General features: G+C 45.3%; 1 protein-coding gene across 3 annotated transcripts in view; it reads left to right on the forward strand.

The window, feature by feature from the left end:
• The window catches only part of SORCS2 (sortilin related VPS10 domain containing receptor 2), a 2,879,055-nt gene extending 2,868,331 nt beyond the window's left edge, over nucleotides 1-10,724 (forward strand). The window contains exons 27-28 of one of the 3 annotated variants that reach the window (XM_069632006.1): nucleotides 8,973-9,052; nucleotides 9,405-9,567. In XM_069632006.1, the coding sequence (XP_069488107.1) occupies nucleotides 8,973-9,052; nucleotides 9,405-9,428 (104 nt within the window). In that variant the 3' untranslated portion in view covers nucleotides 9,429-9,567. Of the gene's footprint in view, nucleotides 1-8,972; nucleotides 9,053-9,404 lie in introns of all 3 variants that reach the window. The other 2 variants (XM_069632007.1, XM_069632008.1) reach the window with 2 other exon arrangements.
• Nucleotides 10,725-20,246: the final 9,522 nt, after the last annotated feature.

Genomic DNA, 20,246 nt, shown 5'->3' on the forward strand with positions numbered 1-20,246 from the left:
CCTGCAAGTGTTTATAGACAATGCCCATCTCTGCGTCACCTGAAAAAGCCAGCAGGGTAAGATATGCGCCTCAGGTCTTCTATCACTGCGCTTCCTGCACATGGGAACACGAAACGTGCAGGTGTACATCAAACACAAATTATGTATGACGTGTATCTCCTTTCTTATACTATGTCCAAAACGGGGAATTATTTTGGTAACAATTTCTTCTGAATCGTCATTATTCCCGAGTGTTACATGTTGAACTTTTACCTTTCAGTTAGCCTGATACACGTAATGCCTGCTTTGGACTGACAGCCTAGGGGCATGCATATTTGGATGAGAATGAATTGCAAGCTCTGTCTGGAATGTCTTTCCTAGGGCTTACCTAGAAGGCCTTCAGCAGTGGAGTAACTTTGCTGAAAATGTTGGGGGGACATGACATCTGAAGAAAAGGTGCCCCAGCCAAATGAATGGGGACTAAATGGTGTGCCATGAAAGTTGGAGGGGACACACACCCCCGTCCCCCCCTAAAATTACGCCCATGGCCTTCAGAACGCTAGGTAGCCAACTGTTGCGTCTCTTGCAGGGACCAGTGCGGCTGTTATAGCCTATGCCCGTCAAGTGGGGCGATTCGCCAGTACTGACTTATCAGAAGCCTTCCATGTACTGTGGAAGGAGGAGAACGAAGGCCCTGCCATCTCTGATATCATTGATTTGGGGAAGCAAGTTATAGATCTGATTTTGTCTGCCCAAAATCAAATCTGTAATGATATGTAATGTGGGACTGTAGTACAGCGAGTAGACCATCCTAAGGGAAGCAGCTAAGGATTGGCCAATGTTTGACCTTGATGATTATTACAGCAACATACTCATGGCTTCCTCACATAGATTGTCAAGTTGCCCAACTAAACATCCTTCAAGACCTGGCTACAGAAGATTACTGCATCGCTTACTAAAAAGATGAGAAGAGATATTGGGGTTCCTGGACTAAAGACTTTATCATTCAGAATCCAGTGAAGAGACTGATCTGGAATAGCTCCCTAACTGCCTGTCCGTCTGTTCAATGTGCTTCACGTGACCTGCCACAACCTCATGCCTGGTGCAGGCAATTGCTGATGGTAGAGTTAAGCATGATATTACCTTTATTATGACCGAGGTCATAAAAGCCATCATGCCACATAAATAAATAACAAACACCATCATCAAAAAAACGAACCATATCCAAACATCGTCCTAAAAGGATTGACAGTGTATACAAGAGGACACCCCCAAAGATAAAAACATTATTTGGCTAATAAAACAGTTTCCTAAGCGACCAAGCTTTCTTTAAACAAGAGGCTGTAGCAAACAACGAATAGTCCATTTTAAGTTATGATATGATATGATATGATATGATAAGGTATTTATAACGGGGCTATACACAAGAGTTTCGAGGCGTGACGAGGCAAGGGAGGGGGAACAGAGGGAAGACAGATAACGATCTTACTAGGCCAGCTGTCATCAGATCGCGCAAGTGCAGGGGGAAGGGGAAAAATGCGAGGGGGGAGGTAGGGTGGAAAATGCAGTACATGGGAGAGGGGAAAGTGCAGTACATGGGATAGTAGAATATTAGGATAAATAACGGCCGGATGGTGACAAGTGCAAGGTAAGAGCAGACATAAGTGCTGGTGGGGGACTGTAGGGATACAGAATACAGTTCCCAGTGCGAGGGTTGCCAGGGTGGCAGTGCAGGTGTGCAAATGGCAGGGCCTGGGCCCAAGGTCACAAAGGGCAGCCAGGTAGCCAGTGCAGTTTCAGCCAGGAATTTAGCAGGGGAGAGGGGGAGAAAAAGCAGAAGAAAAGAGGAAGGTTTTGAGGTGCTTCTGGAACCGGAGATGGTTCTCCTCAAGTTTCAGGGAGGCAGGAAGGCTGTTCCAGAGGGAGGCCCCAGCAGAGGAGAGAGATCTACCACCAACTTGTTGCTTGGAGAAGCGACGGACCCTGAGGGAGTTGGGGGCGGATGAGCGAAGAGCTCAAGAAGGAAGATATTTGGGAAGAGAGAGTTGAAGGTATTGAGGCCCCAGGCCCCAGAAGGCCTTGTGGACAATGCAAAGGGTTTTGAACTTAATCCTTGCAGCCACTAGGAGCCAGTGCATAGATTTCAGTCCTGGAGAGATACGATCCCTGGGCTTGAGGCCAAGGACAAGTCTCTCAGTCCTGTTCTGGATAAGTTGCAGAGGGTGGAGAGTAGAGGCAGGTAGATTTAGATAGAGGCTGTTGCGATAGTCCAGCCTAGAGAGAACCAGGGCTCTGGAGACTGTGAGCTTCTGGGGGAAGGAGAGGAAGGGAAGAATACCTCTGAGGAGGCGCAGCTGGTAGTGTGACTTCTTAGTGACATCAGAGATGTGAGGAGAGAAGGAGAGTGTGAAGTCGAAGATGACCCCGAGGTTTTTAGCCTTGCAGGTGGGAGCAGGAAGAGGGCCAAGAGAGGCTGGGCAGAGAGCTGCAGGGAAGGAAGGAGTGGGAGTGCCAATGAGTAAAATCTCAGTCTTACTGGCATTAAGGCAGAGGTCATTAGCGGCACACCACTCATGAATAGCAGACAGACAGTCAAAGATGAGGGAAGGAGAGGAGGAGGCCGAGGGTAGCCTGGAAATGAGCTGAGTATCATCCGCATAGCACTGAAAGTTGGGGCAGAGAGTGGCGATGCGGTGGACAAGGAGTGCCAGATATTGGTTGAAGAGCCAGGGAGAGAGGTTAGATCCCTGGAGGACACCACAGGTAGAGAAAAAGATATCGGAGAGGAAGGACCCAAGTTGGACCTGGGAGGGTCGGTCGGAGAGGAAAGAGGTCAACCACGCCAGAGCCTGACCAGTGATACCCAGGTTATCACAGAGACGGTTGTTATTTTTCGTCACTACCTCCCCGAGTTGGGAGTGGGTAATTTGCACGCATGCTGCCTTCCTTGGATGTGGTAGCTGTTTCTCAGGCTCCCTCTCTGGAATCGAACCCTGATTCCCCGTTATCCGTGGTCACCATGGTAGGCACAGAAAGTACCAACGAAAGTTGATAGGGCAGACATCCGAATGCATTGTCGCCGTCACGGGGACATGCGATCGGCCGAAGGTTATATAGAGTCACCAAAGCGGCCGGGCGAGCCCGGATTGGTCTTGGTCTGATAAATGCATGCATCCCGGGAGGTCAGTGCTCGTCGGCATGTATTAGCTCTAGAATTACCATAGTTATCCAAGTAACAGTTGGAGCGATCAAAGGAACCATAACTGATTTAATGAGCCATTTGCAGTTTTACTGTACTGGCCGTGTGTACTTACACGTGCATGGCTTAATCTTTGAGACAAGCATATGCTACTGGCAGTAACAAAGTAACAAAGCATCACCTCTCATGCCTTTGCCACAATCTTCTTAACTGTTCATACAAACCAGAAATGCAATTATTCTTCGTTCCACTATGCACAGGAGGGGCCTTTGGGCGACACACCGCCATTTCAATGATTGGTGAATTTAGCAAGCAGTGGATGCCTTATCGCAGTTTGACAAACACAGACTTAAGATATTTCTAATAGGGAAAGTCAAGATAATCCTCAGGACGTCGGGCATGCTTTACCAGCACATATTTTGTTGAAAGGTTCTTGCGAGAACAGAGATCAAGTGTATCTTTTTAGAATTCAAACGTCAAAAGTTGAATTTAAAATCATGCTAAATGTTTTTCCTTGATGTAGTTAAACCAAGTGTTTTACAAGACTTCTGGATCGGTTAGTGCAGCTCTTACAGACTGCTGATAGGGCTTCAGTTCAGGTGCATGCCAAAGTGTAAACCAATATGGAAGATGTTTCCGCTTGACCCCATAGCTGATTCCCCTAACCCCAAGTTCAGGCTTCATCTGGGCAGAAGGAGCACCATAGGGCAGGGTAAGAAGATGTATGGGGATATTGTTATCTCTCATTTCAGGGGCATTAGGATCACAATAGTCCCATGTATTCACCCTATAGGTATTGGCCAGCAAAGCTTGCGCTTTAAGCATATCTAATATGAAGGAGAGTCTTTCTTCCAAAACCTGATGAGAATTTGGTTACCACTTCACCCTTTCCGGCCATATTGGATCTGTCTCTCTGCAGGCGTTTATGGAAGAGTCTCTCTATAACCTGTAGCATTATTCCATTAAGTCTGAAATTCAACCATCTTGATTTAGAAGAGTAAGAAGCATGACGTGCCATTATTTGTGTCTTAGGGATGTCAATCACTAACCCTTTTCACTACTTTTAACAGTAAAAATGTCCAACTGTTGCTGTAATTCACGTAGTGTTTTATAAATAAGGAGGATTACATTATCCATTTTAGAAATAAGGAGGATTGCATTATCCACAAAGAGAATTCCTCTTTTGCAGCCGCCGAGAAGCGGGGTGTCAGCCCTGCAGTTGGTTAATTGAGACAGCAGTCTCATTGGTATATAAAAGAAACCACAGGGGCGCAAGGCCACAGCACTTACACTATTCTGAATGTGCTGGTACATTCGTCCTTCATTCCCCATAAGACTACAGCATAGTTGTTCTCCTATAGGGCATACATTGCTGGCAATAAACTGTACATGAACATCATGTCTGACAGAGTATGCCATGGGCGGCTACGGCGTACAGTGTCAAATTCTGTTTGCAAATCAACAAATTCCAGATAGATAGATTGCTTCCTCAATAAGACATATTTTTGTAGATTCAAGAAAAACCTCAAAGATTGGTCAATAGTTGAAATGACCTTCCTGAAACCTACTTGTGCATTTGATAATAAGGAATGTATTTCAACCCACTCCTCTAAAATTGTCAAGAGTATTTCAGAATTTAGCTTGGCTAAGGAGTCCAGAAGAGAGATTGGGCAATGGGTGATATTTAACAGGTAGGTTCCGGTCACCCTTTTAACATTTATTTTTAGGGTATGTATTGAGCGCCGACCTAACTTCGAGAAGCAATGGACCAGTTTACAATCATATGGGGAAGAACAATGTGACGTAAACAGATAAACAAGGGAGTGGGGAGCTAACAACAGGAGAGGATGAAGGTGGACAATTTGTCAGTAAATAACCTACAAGCAACCACGGGAGGAAGCGGTGGGGATCTGATAACTCAGTCTAAGGTGGGATGGGGAATGGAGGGTTTGTGAATCTAGGTGTTAGAAATGAGGCATATCTTGAGGCCCAGGGTCGTGAGCTCCTTCCTGAACTGTAGAAGTGAGGGTACAAGACTGATGTTGATGGGGAGGAGGATCCAAAGTCTTGGGGCATATACAGAGAAGGCCTGTCTCCTGGTTCTTCCCTTCCTGCACCCACAGAGTTAAAGTCTGCACATGTCCTTACTTATAGTGGATAAAGGCCTCCAGATGCTGAGTTTCTCAGTGAGGTATCTTGGGGACTTCAGGGTGACAGCCGTCTAGATAATGCAACAGGATCGTAGGATACCAGATTGCAGTGGGAGCCAGTGCAGTTTGATGATGGTTGGAGTGAGGTGGTCGATATTTTGGAATCCTTTGATGTGTCCTGCTTCAGCATGCATGGCACATCTCAGGGCTGCCAGAGTAGTCACTGGAAGGCCTTCCAAAAGGGCATTGTCACATCCAGGAGTTGTAGAGGACCAAGGCATGGACAGCAGATTGGAATTTGTTTTCTGGGATGAAGGGCTTGATTATCCACAGGAGAGAAAGTTGGTACCAAGCTGTTTGTGTCTTTCTTGCTATGTATTGTTTGAAGGAGAGGGGTCTGTCATTGTCAAATCCAAGGGGCTTGGCACAGGTGGCCAGCTGGGGTTTTAAGCCCTCGAGGTGCATAGCAGAGAGCCAGGTCTGGATGCCAGGGTGTTCAGTGTCGTTGGTCAGGTATAGGAATTCAGTCTTGGAAGGGTTTTGCTACATTGTTTCTCATAGCTAAGTCAGCACTCAATAAATACCCTAATAATTTTAAAAATAGTGACCAGGGCCTACCTGCCAATTATCTCCCAATCTCTCTTCTGTATTCCTTAGCCAAACTAAACTCTAAAATATCTTGACAAGGTTAGAGGAGTCGGTTGAAATGAATTCCTTATCATCAGATTGAAGATCACGAGGTAGAGGATGGATCCTTGTGTGACTCCACAGTTGATGGGCAGAGTGTGTGATCTGGAAGAATCCATTTGTAAGAACTGGTAGCGATTAGCAAGGTACAATTTGAACCAGCTAAAGACTATCTCTCTGATCCGCAGGTGGTTGTAGATTGTTGGTGAGTGTCTGTTGGTGTACTGTGTCAAATGCTGCTGAGGGATCAAGGTGAACGTGATGGCAAGGATGGCCATGATCGAGGATTTTAAGCCGTTTCTGTATTGAATCTGGGTCTAACGCCAGATTGGTAGGACTGAATGAAGTTGTTGGCTTTGATGTGTTGGAGGAGTTGCGTGGCTGCTTTTTCAAGAATTTTAACTAGGAAAGAGAGGTTGGGTGATGAAGCAGTAGTTGATCAGGTCGTCGGTTTTCAGCATTTGATCCCTGGGAAGCAGAAGGATTTATCCAGTCTTGAGGGTCGGGGGGAAGGTTCCATTAATTAGGAAGCTTCTGATGATTGTCATGTAAGGAAGGAGTGCTTCAATAGGAAGGGTCTTGAGTACACAGGCAAGGAGGATGTTGTCCGCGTACGATGTGGCCTTGGGGGATGCTAGTGTGGCCGTGTGGTCTTCCATAGTGAGTGTCTTAAAATTTGTCCAGCTAGCTATTTTGCAAGATGGAATGTGTAGTGTGCTGTCAGTTGGAGCATTGGCGTCTATTTGTTGGGGGGGTCATGCAGGTTTTGTTGATAAAGAAAGAGTTGATGGCAGTGGATTTGTCGATGTAGTGTATTGCGGGTGGGTCGGGAAGAGGGTTGATGCAATACTTGATAGCTATGAAGAAAGCTGCGCTTTCGTTTTTTGGCCTTGGCTATGATGCTTTGGCAGTAGTTGGTCTTGCCAGTGGTGATCAGTCCTCTGCATGTAGTGCAAAGTTCCTTAAAATGATAAGGTCGAATGCCCTGCAGGTTTTCACCCTGTTTCTTCTTATTTTCTGATGGTTCATTTGTTGAAGTTGAGTTCTTGAGTTTACCAGGGTACGGAAGGTTTAGTCTTGAAGGTGCATTGTTTCACTGAGGCATAGCAGTTGAGAGCCTCCACTGAAAAGTTGCTGAATAATCTGAAGACTTGTTTGCTGGGTTGCTGATGAGTTTGCTTGACTGGTGTGGTGTGATTAATGTCAAAGAGGATTACCAGATGGTCTGACCAGTCATGCTGGAGAAGCAGAGCTCTGATGGAGTGTGGGCAGGGCGATGATGATGAGGTTGAGGATATTACCTTTCCTGTGAGTTGGGTCTTTTGTGAGCTGTATGAGGTTCACAGTGTTGAATAGGAGGCAGAGATCTTCCTTCATTTACATGGTTTCTGGATTGCCAGTGATGTTGAAGTTGCTGAGGAAGATGTTTGTTGGCATGTGAGATAAACATGGTGGTGACCAAGTCTGTGAAGTCTTCGATGAAGGAGGTGTTGAGCTTGTGTTGTCTGTAGATGAGGTGAAAAGTGACTGTATATGTTTGGGTAGAGCAGGAGGTTTTTTAAAGAGCCTATGGTGGCAACGTCCAGTTGGGTGCATGGCCATGAAGTCTTGTGAATGATGGTGGGGTCTCCACGGATCTTGTTTGGACAGTCTTGTTGTAGAATTATGTAGCTGTTGGGGATGAGGACATCTAGGATGTGTGTGGAGGTGGATTCATCCAGGTCTCAGTAATGAAGATGATGTCCATGTCATGTGTGGCGATGAGGTCGGCAATGTCTGCTGCATGGTTGTTGCTGCAAAGGAAAATAGGCTCGAGGGCATGAAAACTGGTGGTGGGCGGTTCAACTGAGTGGCAGGGCCTGGTCACATGACCAGCAGCCTCCTCAATGCTGTCTCTGCCCATTTATATACATTGCAATAATGATTGCTCCCCTTCAGTTGTTGAAGAACTATATATGAAGAAAAGGCGCCCAGATAATTGGTAATAAATCAGGTCCAAGTGCTATGTTGATGCTCCAATGCTATATGGGCTTCAGCGAAAGTAAACATAATAGGGTCAGTTTGAGAAATATATTGTCCTTTAATCGCTAAACGAGATCTAAGAATAACCACTTCTAGTCACATTTCTGTATTGTAACTGTTGTATAGAGTTTGAACATGTTCAAACCAAGTCAGTTATTGGATATTATTGCATGCCACATTCAAATGTGCATTAGTACCTGTGGTCGCTAAATGCCAACATTGGGGCTCATTACAGGTCCGGCGGTAACCGTGCCACTGCTACCGACGGGTTGCCCTTGGACCTGTAAATATTTACCGGCGCCTGACTTCCCTATGCCACTGGGAGATTACAACCCCGGCAGCCCGGAATGTCAGGCACTGGTAAAATGTTGTTCCCCATTCCCATAGAGTGCCATATCAGTCTACGGGAATGGGGACAAGGAAGCACCGGCACCGTTGTGAGCAGTGTCTGGGCTTCCATGATGGGTCTGCTACCATGGCCGCTCTGGTGGCTCCGGCAGGCAGACCAGTAATATGCCGATCTGGGAACAACGGTGCCAGTAAGCTTACCGGCACCATAGTTTCTGGACCAGCAGGGTCTGAATGAGGCCCATTCTCTTTGGTTTTAAAGTATGATGGTCTTGGCAGAGCAGCAACTTACTGCTTGCATTGTTTCATCTGTAATCAGAATTCTGAACCCATTCCTCTGTGTTGGCAACCATTCCTTTAAGTATTGCAATACGTGCTTCTGCCACAGATAAGTAAAGTAATTAGCATTTTAAAAAGTTTATTTTTTCCACTGGTAATTTATTAAAACTGGTTTTATTTCGAAGTCATTGTCAATGCTTGTTTTCTTTTCATTGTCATACAAAAACTGTTTTTAAACACAGACATCATCATCTCAATATATTTTTGTACCTGTTCTATCACACCTGCTCAACACTATTGCCTTGCAGTAGCACCCTCTGGGAGAGGTAGAAAGGTGAACAGCTGCATGGTCCCACTATTGCAGATGCCTGCCAGTGTTTCATCGCAGGTCAGTGGCATGCTGGATGGACGTCCTGGGCTCCATTCTCCCCTTTCACCTGTTATCCTCAAAGTAGGTGCACCTCACACTCACTGAGATGACCACCCTTATCCCATCCTTGTGGTAAACACCCAGAGATCTCACCGCAAATCCATCATCAACCTTGGCGCGAGGCACTAAATGAGAAAGGAACCACATCCTGTAGTTTTTCTAGTCTTCTGCAACACGATCCTTAATTCTCTATTGTTGGTGGACCACCCTTGTATGTGTACTGTGTGCATCAACGCAGCATGACAAAAGCGAATGGCCATTCGTGGACTTTTCTAACGCCATCCTTGTATTCTCTGTTTCTGTTTTTTAGGTAATCACTCAGGTGTGGTTCTGAGCATTAACTCCAGAGAGATGCACAGTTACCTGGTTAGCTGATGTTTGCTGCGGGAAGCAAGCGCGAAAGACTTTACTCTGTGTTATTTTATTTGTTCCCGGAAAGTCACTGAATTGCAAAGATGCCAGAAACCACTGGTGGAGAGGATGCTAATAAGCAATTGCAGAGATGTACGTGTCCATCCTCTGTTCCCGTGGGAGACGAACAGTGTGCCCAAAAGATGAAAGGACTTGCTGGCATACTGGAAGAACTCCTTTCAAATCATATTCAACATCAATTTTGTAGCCACGGCACATGTTCTGTCCTATGTTATTGTTAAACATACATATAGATCTATATATACATGCGTGCATATTAGGGGGAAACTCTCCGGATAGCTCCTAATATTGATCTGGTAATGCATTAGAACATTGGTGCACCAACGTTGGAAATTCATTAACTTGTAGACTGTGGTATGTTGGTCAAATGTCTCTAATTATTAGTTTGTGATGCGGCCATGTCCAATTCACCACTTATGGCACTGCTGTTCATAGAGTATTCTCAGCCGATTGGCTGTCCTTGCGGCAGATGTACCCTTATGCTCTTGTCGAACCAAGAACCTTAAAAGTGGAGAGCACTGCGACAAAAGGTTGGGCCACGCTGGAGAACGTTCATTGTGATTACGCTGCAATTTGAAGGCAGATGCTTCAATTCAGGAGGACCTCTCACTTTTTTAAATCATTCATGCCGCAAACAGACTTAAATGTCTGCAGAGACCGGATTTCCCCAAATGCTGAAATTCGTCCTTTTACACGATCTTTCATATACCCGTCTAAGGATGATTTGACAAAAACAGCAATTTTTCAAGAAATCAACTTCCAGCTGAATCTTTTATGATGTTTCTATAAATTCCAAGCAGTGTAAATACATGTTTTGATGTCTTACTTCTCCACAGCGAGTCTAATGTGTAGGTATGACGATGGTTCGGTGGTAATGAGCCTAGCACGAGTGGCCGGCAGATCCCGCACCATTCCCATTTGCGCGTCAATCACCTAAGTCTGGGCCACTTCGGGTCAATGATGCGCCTTCAAAACCTCTTCCCAAAGTATATCCCAGCTGGCTTGGACTTGGAATAATATCTCTGTTATTGAACATGTTGTTTCTCAGCCTTCCCGCTACTCTGTGAATTTGGGAGGATACTGGCTCAGAAATATAGCTCTCGTTTTTATCCTTAACAGTATTTCATGTTTGGTTATGAAAAATGAGTAGGTTGTCATGACTTATCAATCTTGGTGATTAAATGTATTTTCTAAACAACCTGCCTTAGACATTAGCTTGTGTATCTTTGTAATGCCGGGAGCGGCTCTCGCAGCGGAACATAGAAGTCATTCAAGAGAGTCATGAATGTACAGTAGTCCGCATGTCACTGAACTTACAGAAGGAAGCAAATCTCGGTGCACAACTGCTTCCCCCTGAGCTCATCTCGACCAAAGGAAAAAATATCATTTTTACAAGCTAGAGCAGCAGAGAAACGTGCGTAGGATTGATATAAAACGATTAGAAGGTTGGTATAAACAAGAGGACCGTTCTCCAGTTCTTTTATGTCACCTGTCAAGGAAAAAACATTCACAATGTTCATATACACCCGTGTACAGATATATGTGCAGAATAATGTACCAGCAAACTTACATTATATCAGGGATATATCACCCTCAACTGTTCATTCTAAGGATATTGCAAGTAATAGTAAAATCAATTGGCTCTATAAGGTCACTGAACCTAACCTCAATATCTTTTGAACATACAAGTGGGTTACTTTATCCCTTATAATGCATGAATTATAGCCCAAATCCTTTTTTATTATTTTATTTTAGGTACTTTTTAAATTCCTGTAATTTGCTCTTTCCTTTCATTGCCATTGTTTTCACTGTTTAACTTTAAAGTGTTCTCTTCTGTTCTTTTCCCATTTTATCGTCGTTTTTATTTTACACTCTCATTAATCTCTTTCCATCTGTAATGGAATATTTCTGGCATTATTTTTCTTTTTAATTTCTTTCATTTTCTCTGTTTTTCTGTCTCCCTTTTCTATCTCTTTCTTTGTGTTGCCTTTTGATTTCATCTTCCTGCCTCATTTGTGTTTTCCTCTTTTACCTTTGTAATCCGTACTCATTCCCTGCTACAAATAGAGTGCCTTCTGTGCAAAGAATCATCCGAACTCATTCCATACCACAAATCGAGTGCCTTCTGTGCAAAGAATCATCCATACTCATTCCCTACCACAAAGAGAGTGCCTTCTGTGCAAAGAATCATCCATACTCATTCCCTACCACAAATAGAGTACCTTCTGTGCAAAGAATCATCCATACTCATTCCCTACCACAAATAGAGTACCTTCTGTGCAAAGAATCATCCGTACTCACTCCCTACCACAAAGAGAGTGCCTTCTGTGAAAAGAATCATCCGTACTCATTCCCTACCACAAAGAGAGTGCTTTCTTTGCAAAGAATCATCCGTACTCATTCCCTACCAGCGCAAAGAATCATCCGTACTCATTCTCTACCACAAAGAGAGTGCCTTCTGTCCAAAGAATCATCCGTACTCATTCCCTACCACAAGGAGAATGCCTTCGGTGCAAAGAATCATCCATACTCATTCCCTACCACAATTAGAGTACCTTCTGTGCAAAGAATCATCCGTACTCACTCCCTACCACAAAGAGAGTGCCTTCTGTGAAAAGAATCATCCGTACTCATTCCCTACCACAAAGAGAGTGCTTTCTTTGCAAAGAATCATCCGTACTCATTCCCTACCAGCGCAAAGAATCATCCGTACTCATTCCCTACCACAAATAGAGTGCCTTCTGTGCAAAGAATCATCCGTACTCATTCTCTACCACAAAGAGAGTGCCTTCTGTGCAAAGAATCATCCGTACTCATTCCCTACCACAAGGAGAGTGCCTTCTGTGCAAAGAATCATCTGTACTCATTCCCTACCACAAAGAGAGTGCCTTCTGTGCAAAGAATCATCCATACTCATTCCCTACCACAAATAGAGTACCTTCTGTGCAAAGAATCATCCGTACTCACTCCCTACCACAAAGAGAGTGCCTTCTGTGAAAATAATCATCCGTACTCATTCCCTACCACAAAGAGAGTGCTTTCTTTGCAAAGAATCATCCGTACTCATTCCCTACCAGCGCAAAGAATCATCCGTACTCATTCTCTACCACAAAGAGAGTGCCTTCTGTCCAAAGAATCATCCGTACTCATTCCCTACCACAAGGAGAATGCCTTCGGTGCAAAGAATCATCCATACTCATTCCATACCACAATTAGAGTACCTTCTGTGCAAAGAATCATCCGTACTCACTCCCTACCACAAAGAGAGTGCCTTCTGTGAAAAGAATCATCCGTACTCATTCCCTACCACAAAGAGAGTGCTTTCTTTGCAAAGAATCATCCGTACTCATTCCCTACCAGCGCAAAGAATCATCCGTACTCATTCCCTACCACAAATAGAGTGCCTTCTGTGCAAAGAATCATCCGTACTCATTCTCTACCACAAAGAGAGTGCCTTCTGTGCAAAGAATCATCCGTACTCATTCCCTACCACAAGGAGAGTGCCTTCTGTGCAAAGAATCATCTGTACTCATTCCCTACCACAAATAGAGTGCCTTCTGTGCAAAAAATCATCCGTACTCATTCCCTACCACAAATAGAGTGCCTTCTGTGCAAAAAATCATCCATACTCATTCCCTCCCACAAATAGAGTGCCTTCTGTGCAAAAAATCATCCATACTCATTCCCTCCCACAAATAGAGTGCCTTCTGCGCAAAGAATCATCCGTACTCATTCCTTACCACAAAGAGAGTGCCTTCTGTGCAAAGAATCATCCGTACTCATTCCCTACCAGCGCAAAGAATCATCCGTACTCATTCCCTATCACAAAGAGAGTGCCTTCTGTGCAAAAGATCATCTGTACTCATTCCCTACCACAAGGAGAGTGCCTTCTGCGCAAAGAATCATCCGTACTCATTCCTTACCACAAAGAGAGTGCCTTCTGTGCAAAGAATAATCTGTACTCATTCCCTACCAGCGCAAAGAATCATCCATACTCATTCTCTACCACATAGAGAGTGCCTTCTGTGCAAAGAATCAGAATAGGGGCAAGCCCCATGTTTCATAAAATAGGTACTGGTTATGCATTGCAGCTTTTCCTGAAATTGACGCATCACCCACAACTGTAATACATTATTGCAGTCAACCACTTATGCTTTTTCTTACTACAAACAAGATTTCACATCAAAGCTCCCTTGCTTATAATAATAAATGCAACTTCGGGTGCTTATAACACAATCTCCAAAGTATTTTAACCCCATGACTGCCAGGCTATTATGTAAGTTTATGCAAAAAGGACGAGCATACTCGTCTTTGGAACTTAAGTACTGAGCCTATATAGGCTACAAGACCCTAAATCAAGTAGTTTATGATGGGCAACAACTAGACACTGATACTTAATATTCGTACCGGTAATAGGGCCTCATTACGTCCATGCTGGTCTGGTAAGAAGTGTGCTGGTAAGTGTACCGGCACCTTTGTTACCGTACTGGCATAGTACGACTCTGCAGGCGGGTGCCGTTTCACAGATGCACCAGCACCATAATTAACAGTTCCGGTGCTTCCATGGTCCCCATTCCCATATTTACATTTACCGGCACCTGACTTCCCAGAACGCCGGCGTCGGAATCCCCTGGTGTTTCCGGCAAGCTAGGCTCTGGTAAATATTGCAAGCCCAGCAGCAACCCGCCGGTAGCACCGGCACGGTTACCGCCGGACTTGTAATGAGGCCCATAGTCTCCTTTTAATGTTTGGGAAATGCTAGCGGGTCCTCATTTGTGATGTTGCTCATTCATGTGTGCACTGAAAATACTCAAGGTGAAAATGATGCTGCAGAAAGGGGATGAATTGTATTTATCCTTTAATTTGGTCCCCAACACCTACCTAGGTCCAAACACCATCCACTCCCCACCCTACCTGAGACTGGGTGATCTGCTCCTCACTGTTTCATCCCTTGGTTGCTTGTAGATGTCTTGCTGCTGTCTGCTGTCCCCCTCCACTGTTAGCTCCCGCTCCCTTTTTCACTCCTTCCCTCACTGTGATCTTGTAAAGTCTTCCTTTGCTTCACGAAGCTAGGTCTGCTCTCAATAAATAACATAATAATAATAGTTCGGAAGAAGGTGCTTTTTTCGAGGGAGCTAGTTTAAAATGGTTTGAGAATTGACATTTTAGGTAGAAAAGGAATCTTCCACTTTAAGAAAGATAATTGGGTATCAGGTAATAATAACCCTATATATATGGTCACCATATATAATGTTGCCGGAAAAAGATTGTGGCAACGTTATATAGGTGACCATATATATATATAGGGACGGGGGGAGCAGGGGTGTCCCCTGCTCCCCTTGAAGAAAAAAAAGGGTTTGGGGGTCGCAGGGGTGTCCCCCACATGTTCCATGTAATAATTTCCCTGCAAAAAACTGCCAATTTTCGGCGATTTGTTTGCATGGCAATATTTTTGAGTTGACATTATTACATGGAACCGATAATTGGCACACTACATATATAAATACATATGTATAATGGAGCCGGAATTTGTCATATTTGAGGTTACAGCTGATCTGAAATTGCCAAATTCAATTTTTTTAATACTTTTGACCCATTGACCACCACTCAACTGTATGAAACTTTTAGAAACAAGGTTTGCGGAACTGGACTCCACTAGGAACTTTTTTTGGATCGCTGAGTGAAGGGTGACTGTAGTGGGCTCGCACATTATTGTTTCTGAAAAGATCTGCATTTCCCACTCCTTATCTCAAAGGGCCTATTTTTCCGCTGTCTGCCGCTCTTTCAGTGGAAACAGCACAACACTTGCATATGAGGGAGGAACCAACCGTGCAGCATCTTTTAAAGGTTACTTGAAAACGAAACGGTATTCAAAAATAACCTCAACCTCCAAAATGTTGGTAGTCAGATTTAGGTATAATTTGGTAATTTGGTATTGTGCTAGGTAGATTGGAGCATCCAGGTAAAAAGAAAAAATGTAAATGGACCAATCAAAGGGATGAATTCGATTTTCATGATCACTGGTAAAAATAGAAGGTATTTAGTTTTGGCAACATTAATGGTGAAGGAGAAGCCCATGCCACCTAACCACGCAGCCGCGTATGCCGACTCCACGATATATAATTAAGAGGCTACTCATGAGAGATATGGAAAAAGAGTGACAATAATCTAAAGATTAACTTGGCCTATCCAGAACATCCAGGCTCTACTAAACATGCTGTTAGTGAATGTGAGATCACAGCAAAACTTAAAACAGATTCCTCTTACAACAAAGTTCACAATCTCCCAAAGTAACTCTTCCAAGCTTCAAAACACAAGAATGTATCTATCATGCAGGGTAAAATCCAATTGACCAAGGATGTACAAAGCATTTAGTAATAGGTCCGTGCAGTTTTGGGGGATTTTGTGAGTGCGGTTCAGGCATGCCTTTTGCCAAAATGCGATGCCACAGACTCACACTACACTATCAAAGTATTTAATGGTGTGTATATAATATTGCTGTCAATTGGTTTACTTTACGTTTACATGTTTTACTTACTGTCTTTAATGAAACAAATTAGGAAAAGCTATATTGCAATGTGCAAAGGGTAAGAGCGTCTTCTGGCATCTGCGTTTTAAGTCCACCAGGAGATAGTTGGAAAGTCCATGCTGGGTTATTTCTTCATGGTTTCTGTAGGAACTTACTTTTGAGAGAATCATCCTTTAAAATGCACATATGCTGCATGTGCAGGGTGGGGTTTTGTGTGGCCGGGAGGGTGCCGACAGGAGAACCCATCCAGACATGTTCGCCCTACTGGATTTAGGCGACCTGAATTCTCATCAGCCTTGACCCTTGCGCCATCGGATGCTGCTGTTACATACTGAATTGCCACCTTGTGTATGACAAATGTAATGGTATTGGGCGTTATACTGTTCACCGCTGACATGTGCATGGTCTCTTGGCATCATGGGATCGGCAAGGGAACGAATTACTCATGTTCTTTTGGAAGAATTATTCTTTATTTTTGGATGTGGGTTGGATAATGTGGACCCACTACTCTATTATGTGAGTGGCTTACTTGTGCAAAGTATATGGTAGAAATTAGGATTTCGAGTGGTGTAGAACAGGATACAGACAGTCGAAACCCCATTGGGCACTCAGATCATTTTAGCAAGACATTTCATGCATGCATTACAAAGGTGCCCTTTGGGACACAGACAACAGCATGAGAGGATCAGAGGGGACCACTAAGAAGCACGCAAGAACACAGTGCCCAGGAGAAAAGAATGCACCACAATGCAGACACCATAGGAGCAAACATACTTGTGTGAATATCAAATAACAGGATGGCTCTCCATGGACACAGTGGACTAGTGGGTAGTGAGATCTGTGCATGTGCCCTTCGCCAATGATCTCTCTTTTGTAGTGCAAATAGCTCTAAATAGGTGGGCAGTACCTTCCTGGCATAAGCAGAACACTTTTGGCACAGTTCACCCCTTGAGCATAGGAGCCATATGATAATCCCTGGCAACCCCTTCCTGTCTCTGAAAGGACAGCTCTTAAATAGAGATGAATGATATATTATATTATATGGTAAGTCATTTATAAAGCACATGTACAAGTGATTCTAGGCACGACAAGACAAGGAAGGGTAGACAGAGGGAGGATAAAACAAACAATCTTACTAGGCCTTGTGTCATTCAGATCGTGCAAGTGTGAGGGGGAGGGCCGTAGTGCAGTGGCAAGACGTGGTAAGAGCTGCCAGGGTGGTGGCTCAAGTAAGTTCAAAGAGGTATGGGACTGAATGGTTGCAGATACAGACACAAGTGGGTGGGAGGCCTGGAGGCAGTGCAAGAGGCTACTGGTCGTGCAGGACCCTGGTGCCCGTGAGGTTCAGTGGGTGGCCAGGTAACCAGTTAGTGAAGCAGACAGGAGCATTAGCAGGGGAGAGTGAAAGCAGAAGTGAAAAGGAAGGTCTTACGTTTCTTCCATAACCTTAAGTCACCATGCTCAAGTTTGAGAGAGGCAAGGAGGCTGTTCCAGAGGGAGGACAGCATCCGACCCTCATGGAGTTGAAGGTGGATGAGTGGAGGGCTCAAGAAGGAAGATGCTTAGAAATAGAAAGTTGGATGTAGTGTGGTCCCTGGCCTCAGAAAGCCTTGTGGATGATGCAGAGGGTCTTGAACTTGATCATCGCAGCCAAAGGGAGCCAGTGGAGAGATTTCAGGGCTGAAGAGATGTCGTGCCTGGGCTTGAGGCCAAGGATAAGACTTGCAGTCCTGTTCTGGAATAGTTGCAGAGTGTGGAGGTACAGGAAGGCAAATTGAGAAAGATGCTGTTACAGTAGTCCAGCCTTAAGAGGACGAGGGCTCTGGAGACAGTGAGCTTCTGGGGGAAAGTGAGAAAAGGAAGAATACGTCTGAGGAGGTACAGCTGATAGTGTGAATTCTTAGAGATGTGGGAGATGTGAGGAGAGAAGGCGAGGGTGGAGTCGAAGATGACCCCAAGGTTCTTAGCCTCACTGGAATGAGCAGGTAGAGGGCCCAGAGTGGATGGCCAGAGTGAGAGGAGAAAGGAAGGAGCAGGAGTCCCAATGAGGAGGATGTTCCTCTTACTGGCATTAAGGTAGAGATTGTTGGAAGCACACCTTTCCTGAATAGTCAAAAGACAGTCTGGTATATGAGAAGGAGAAGTAGAGGCAGAGGGGAGCCTGAAGGAGAGCTGGGTGTCATCCGCACAACACTGAAAGTTAGAGCAGAAGGTAGAGATGTGTGGGCCAGGGAGGTATTGTTTAAATGGCCAGGGAGAGAGGTTAGACCCCTGGGGAACACCACAAGTAAAGAGAGAGAGATGGAAGAGAGGAAAGACTCAAGTTGTACCTGAGAGGGTCGATCAGTGAGAAAGGAGGTCAACCATGCAAAGTCCTGACCAGAGTTACCCAGGTTGTCTCAGAGGCGATTGAGCAGGATGGCATGATTGACCATGTTGAAAGCAGAATATAGATTGAGTAGAGTGAGGACAGAAGGAAGATTGGAGTCAAGATAGGATAGCAAGTCTTCACGGGTGTTCAGGAGAGCATTTCCGATGCTTCTCGCTGCTCTGAGGCCAGACTGGTGGTCATATAGACAACCAACAGATTCAGTATGTAGATTATGATGGGAGATGACCAGCTTTTCCAGGGGTTTGCCCAGGAAAGGAGTGATGGAGATCGGCCATAGTTTGCCGGAGAGGAAGGATCGGCAGAAGGCTTCTTAAGAAGTGGGTGCACAAGGGAGTGCTTAAGGGGGGATGAGGAGGTTCCAGTGGCAAAAGAGTGATAGCAGAAATCGGCCAAGGCTGGAGCAAGAGTGTTGATGTGGTCATTGATGATTGTGGAGGAGCAGGGGAGCACCTGCTTTTGTCATAGATCAGACTTGTCTCGAAGCATCATCATGAGTGAACAGGGGGAAGGAGGAGAAAGGAAGAGCAGGTAGAGGAAGAGCGAGTGGGCAGGATATCCTGAGTTTTAGTGGTGAAATTAGATGCCAAGCCCAAGCAAAGGGCCTGGGAGGGAAAGGGAGAGGTAGAGACTGCAGCAGGATTGGCCAGCTCCTTGCAGATTTTGAAAAGTTTGGGCGAGTTGTTAGAGGCCGCAGAGATGTAGGCTTTCTTCTTACAGAGTACAGAGAGTCTGTATTGCCTTTGGAGCAGGCGGCAGGCCAGTTTGTCAGAGGGTGTGTTTGATGCCCTCCACTTCCTCTCTGACACCCTACACTTGCGCTTAGGGGTGGCGAGGTCAGAATCGTACCAAGAGTTGCACTTGGAAGCAGGCTTAAAATGGATCCTCAAGACAGGGGCAAGTACATCAATCAAGAGTGTTAGAGATAGAGAGATGAAGGTTGGAAAGGGCGGTGTCACAGTGTGAGACAGCCAAAGGAGTAGGAGGAGAGAAAGTAGTGGCAAAAGCCTCCCTGACACACGCTTCATGGCCGGATGACCCAGAAGGTCAGTGGCAGTGCAGGGGACGGCTTAACCTGAGGGGCAGATAGCGACATGTGAGAGTTGGGAAGAAAGTGGTCAGTCCAAGAGACAGGAGTGGTGAGGGGGTTGGAGAGGTTGAGGACTGAGGAGATCAGAAAACATCAAGGTGTGCCCTACAGTGTGAGTCGGGCCAGAGGGTAGAATGGAGAGAGAGAGAGAGTTGCAGAGGTCGTGAAAGAGCCCTGAGGAGGGACTAGTAGCATCCAAGTGGATGTTAAGATCTCAGAGGAGGAGAAGTTGAGAAGTAGAGGCAAGGGGGTAGGAGGAGAGGTCAGCCTACTCAGAGAGGAAGAGGGCGACCTTGCCAGGTGGCCTGTAGATGGTGGCCACCGTGAGAGAGAGGCCAGGAGGGATAGAGATCCTGCAGACCAGTCAATCAAAGGAGCAGGAGGCCTGCGTAGGAATGACAGAAGCAGGGATCCACTCTGGGAATATCATGGCTACTTCTCCTCCAGGATGGGTGGTTCTGGGTTCAGAGATGATCTTGTAGCCATCAGGGAGTAGAGTGTCAAACCCTGTGACAGAGTTGGCCGTGAACGAAATCTCGGTCAGACCGAGTACATCCAAATCAAGCTCTTCCAGGAGATGTCAGATGTGCGAGGAGTGTTTGACAGTGGAGCGAGGGTTAAAGTAGCGACATGGAACAGATTGCCACCTTTGAAAAGACTTTCGTGGAGGGGTACATGCATGAGATACGCCCTGTGGAACTGTTAGAGGAGC

Source organism: Ambystoma mexicanum, chromosome 6q (genome assembly GCF_040938575.1).
Source record: "Ambystoma mexicanum isolate Mex_15411 chromosome 6q, UKY_AmexF1_1, whole genome shotgun sequence".
NCBI classification, from domain to species: domain Eukaryota; kingdom Metazoa; phylum Chordata; class Amphibia; order Caudata; family Ambystomatidae; genus Ambystoma; species Ambystoma mexicanum.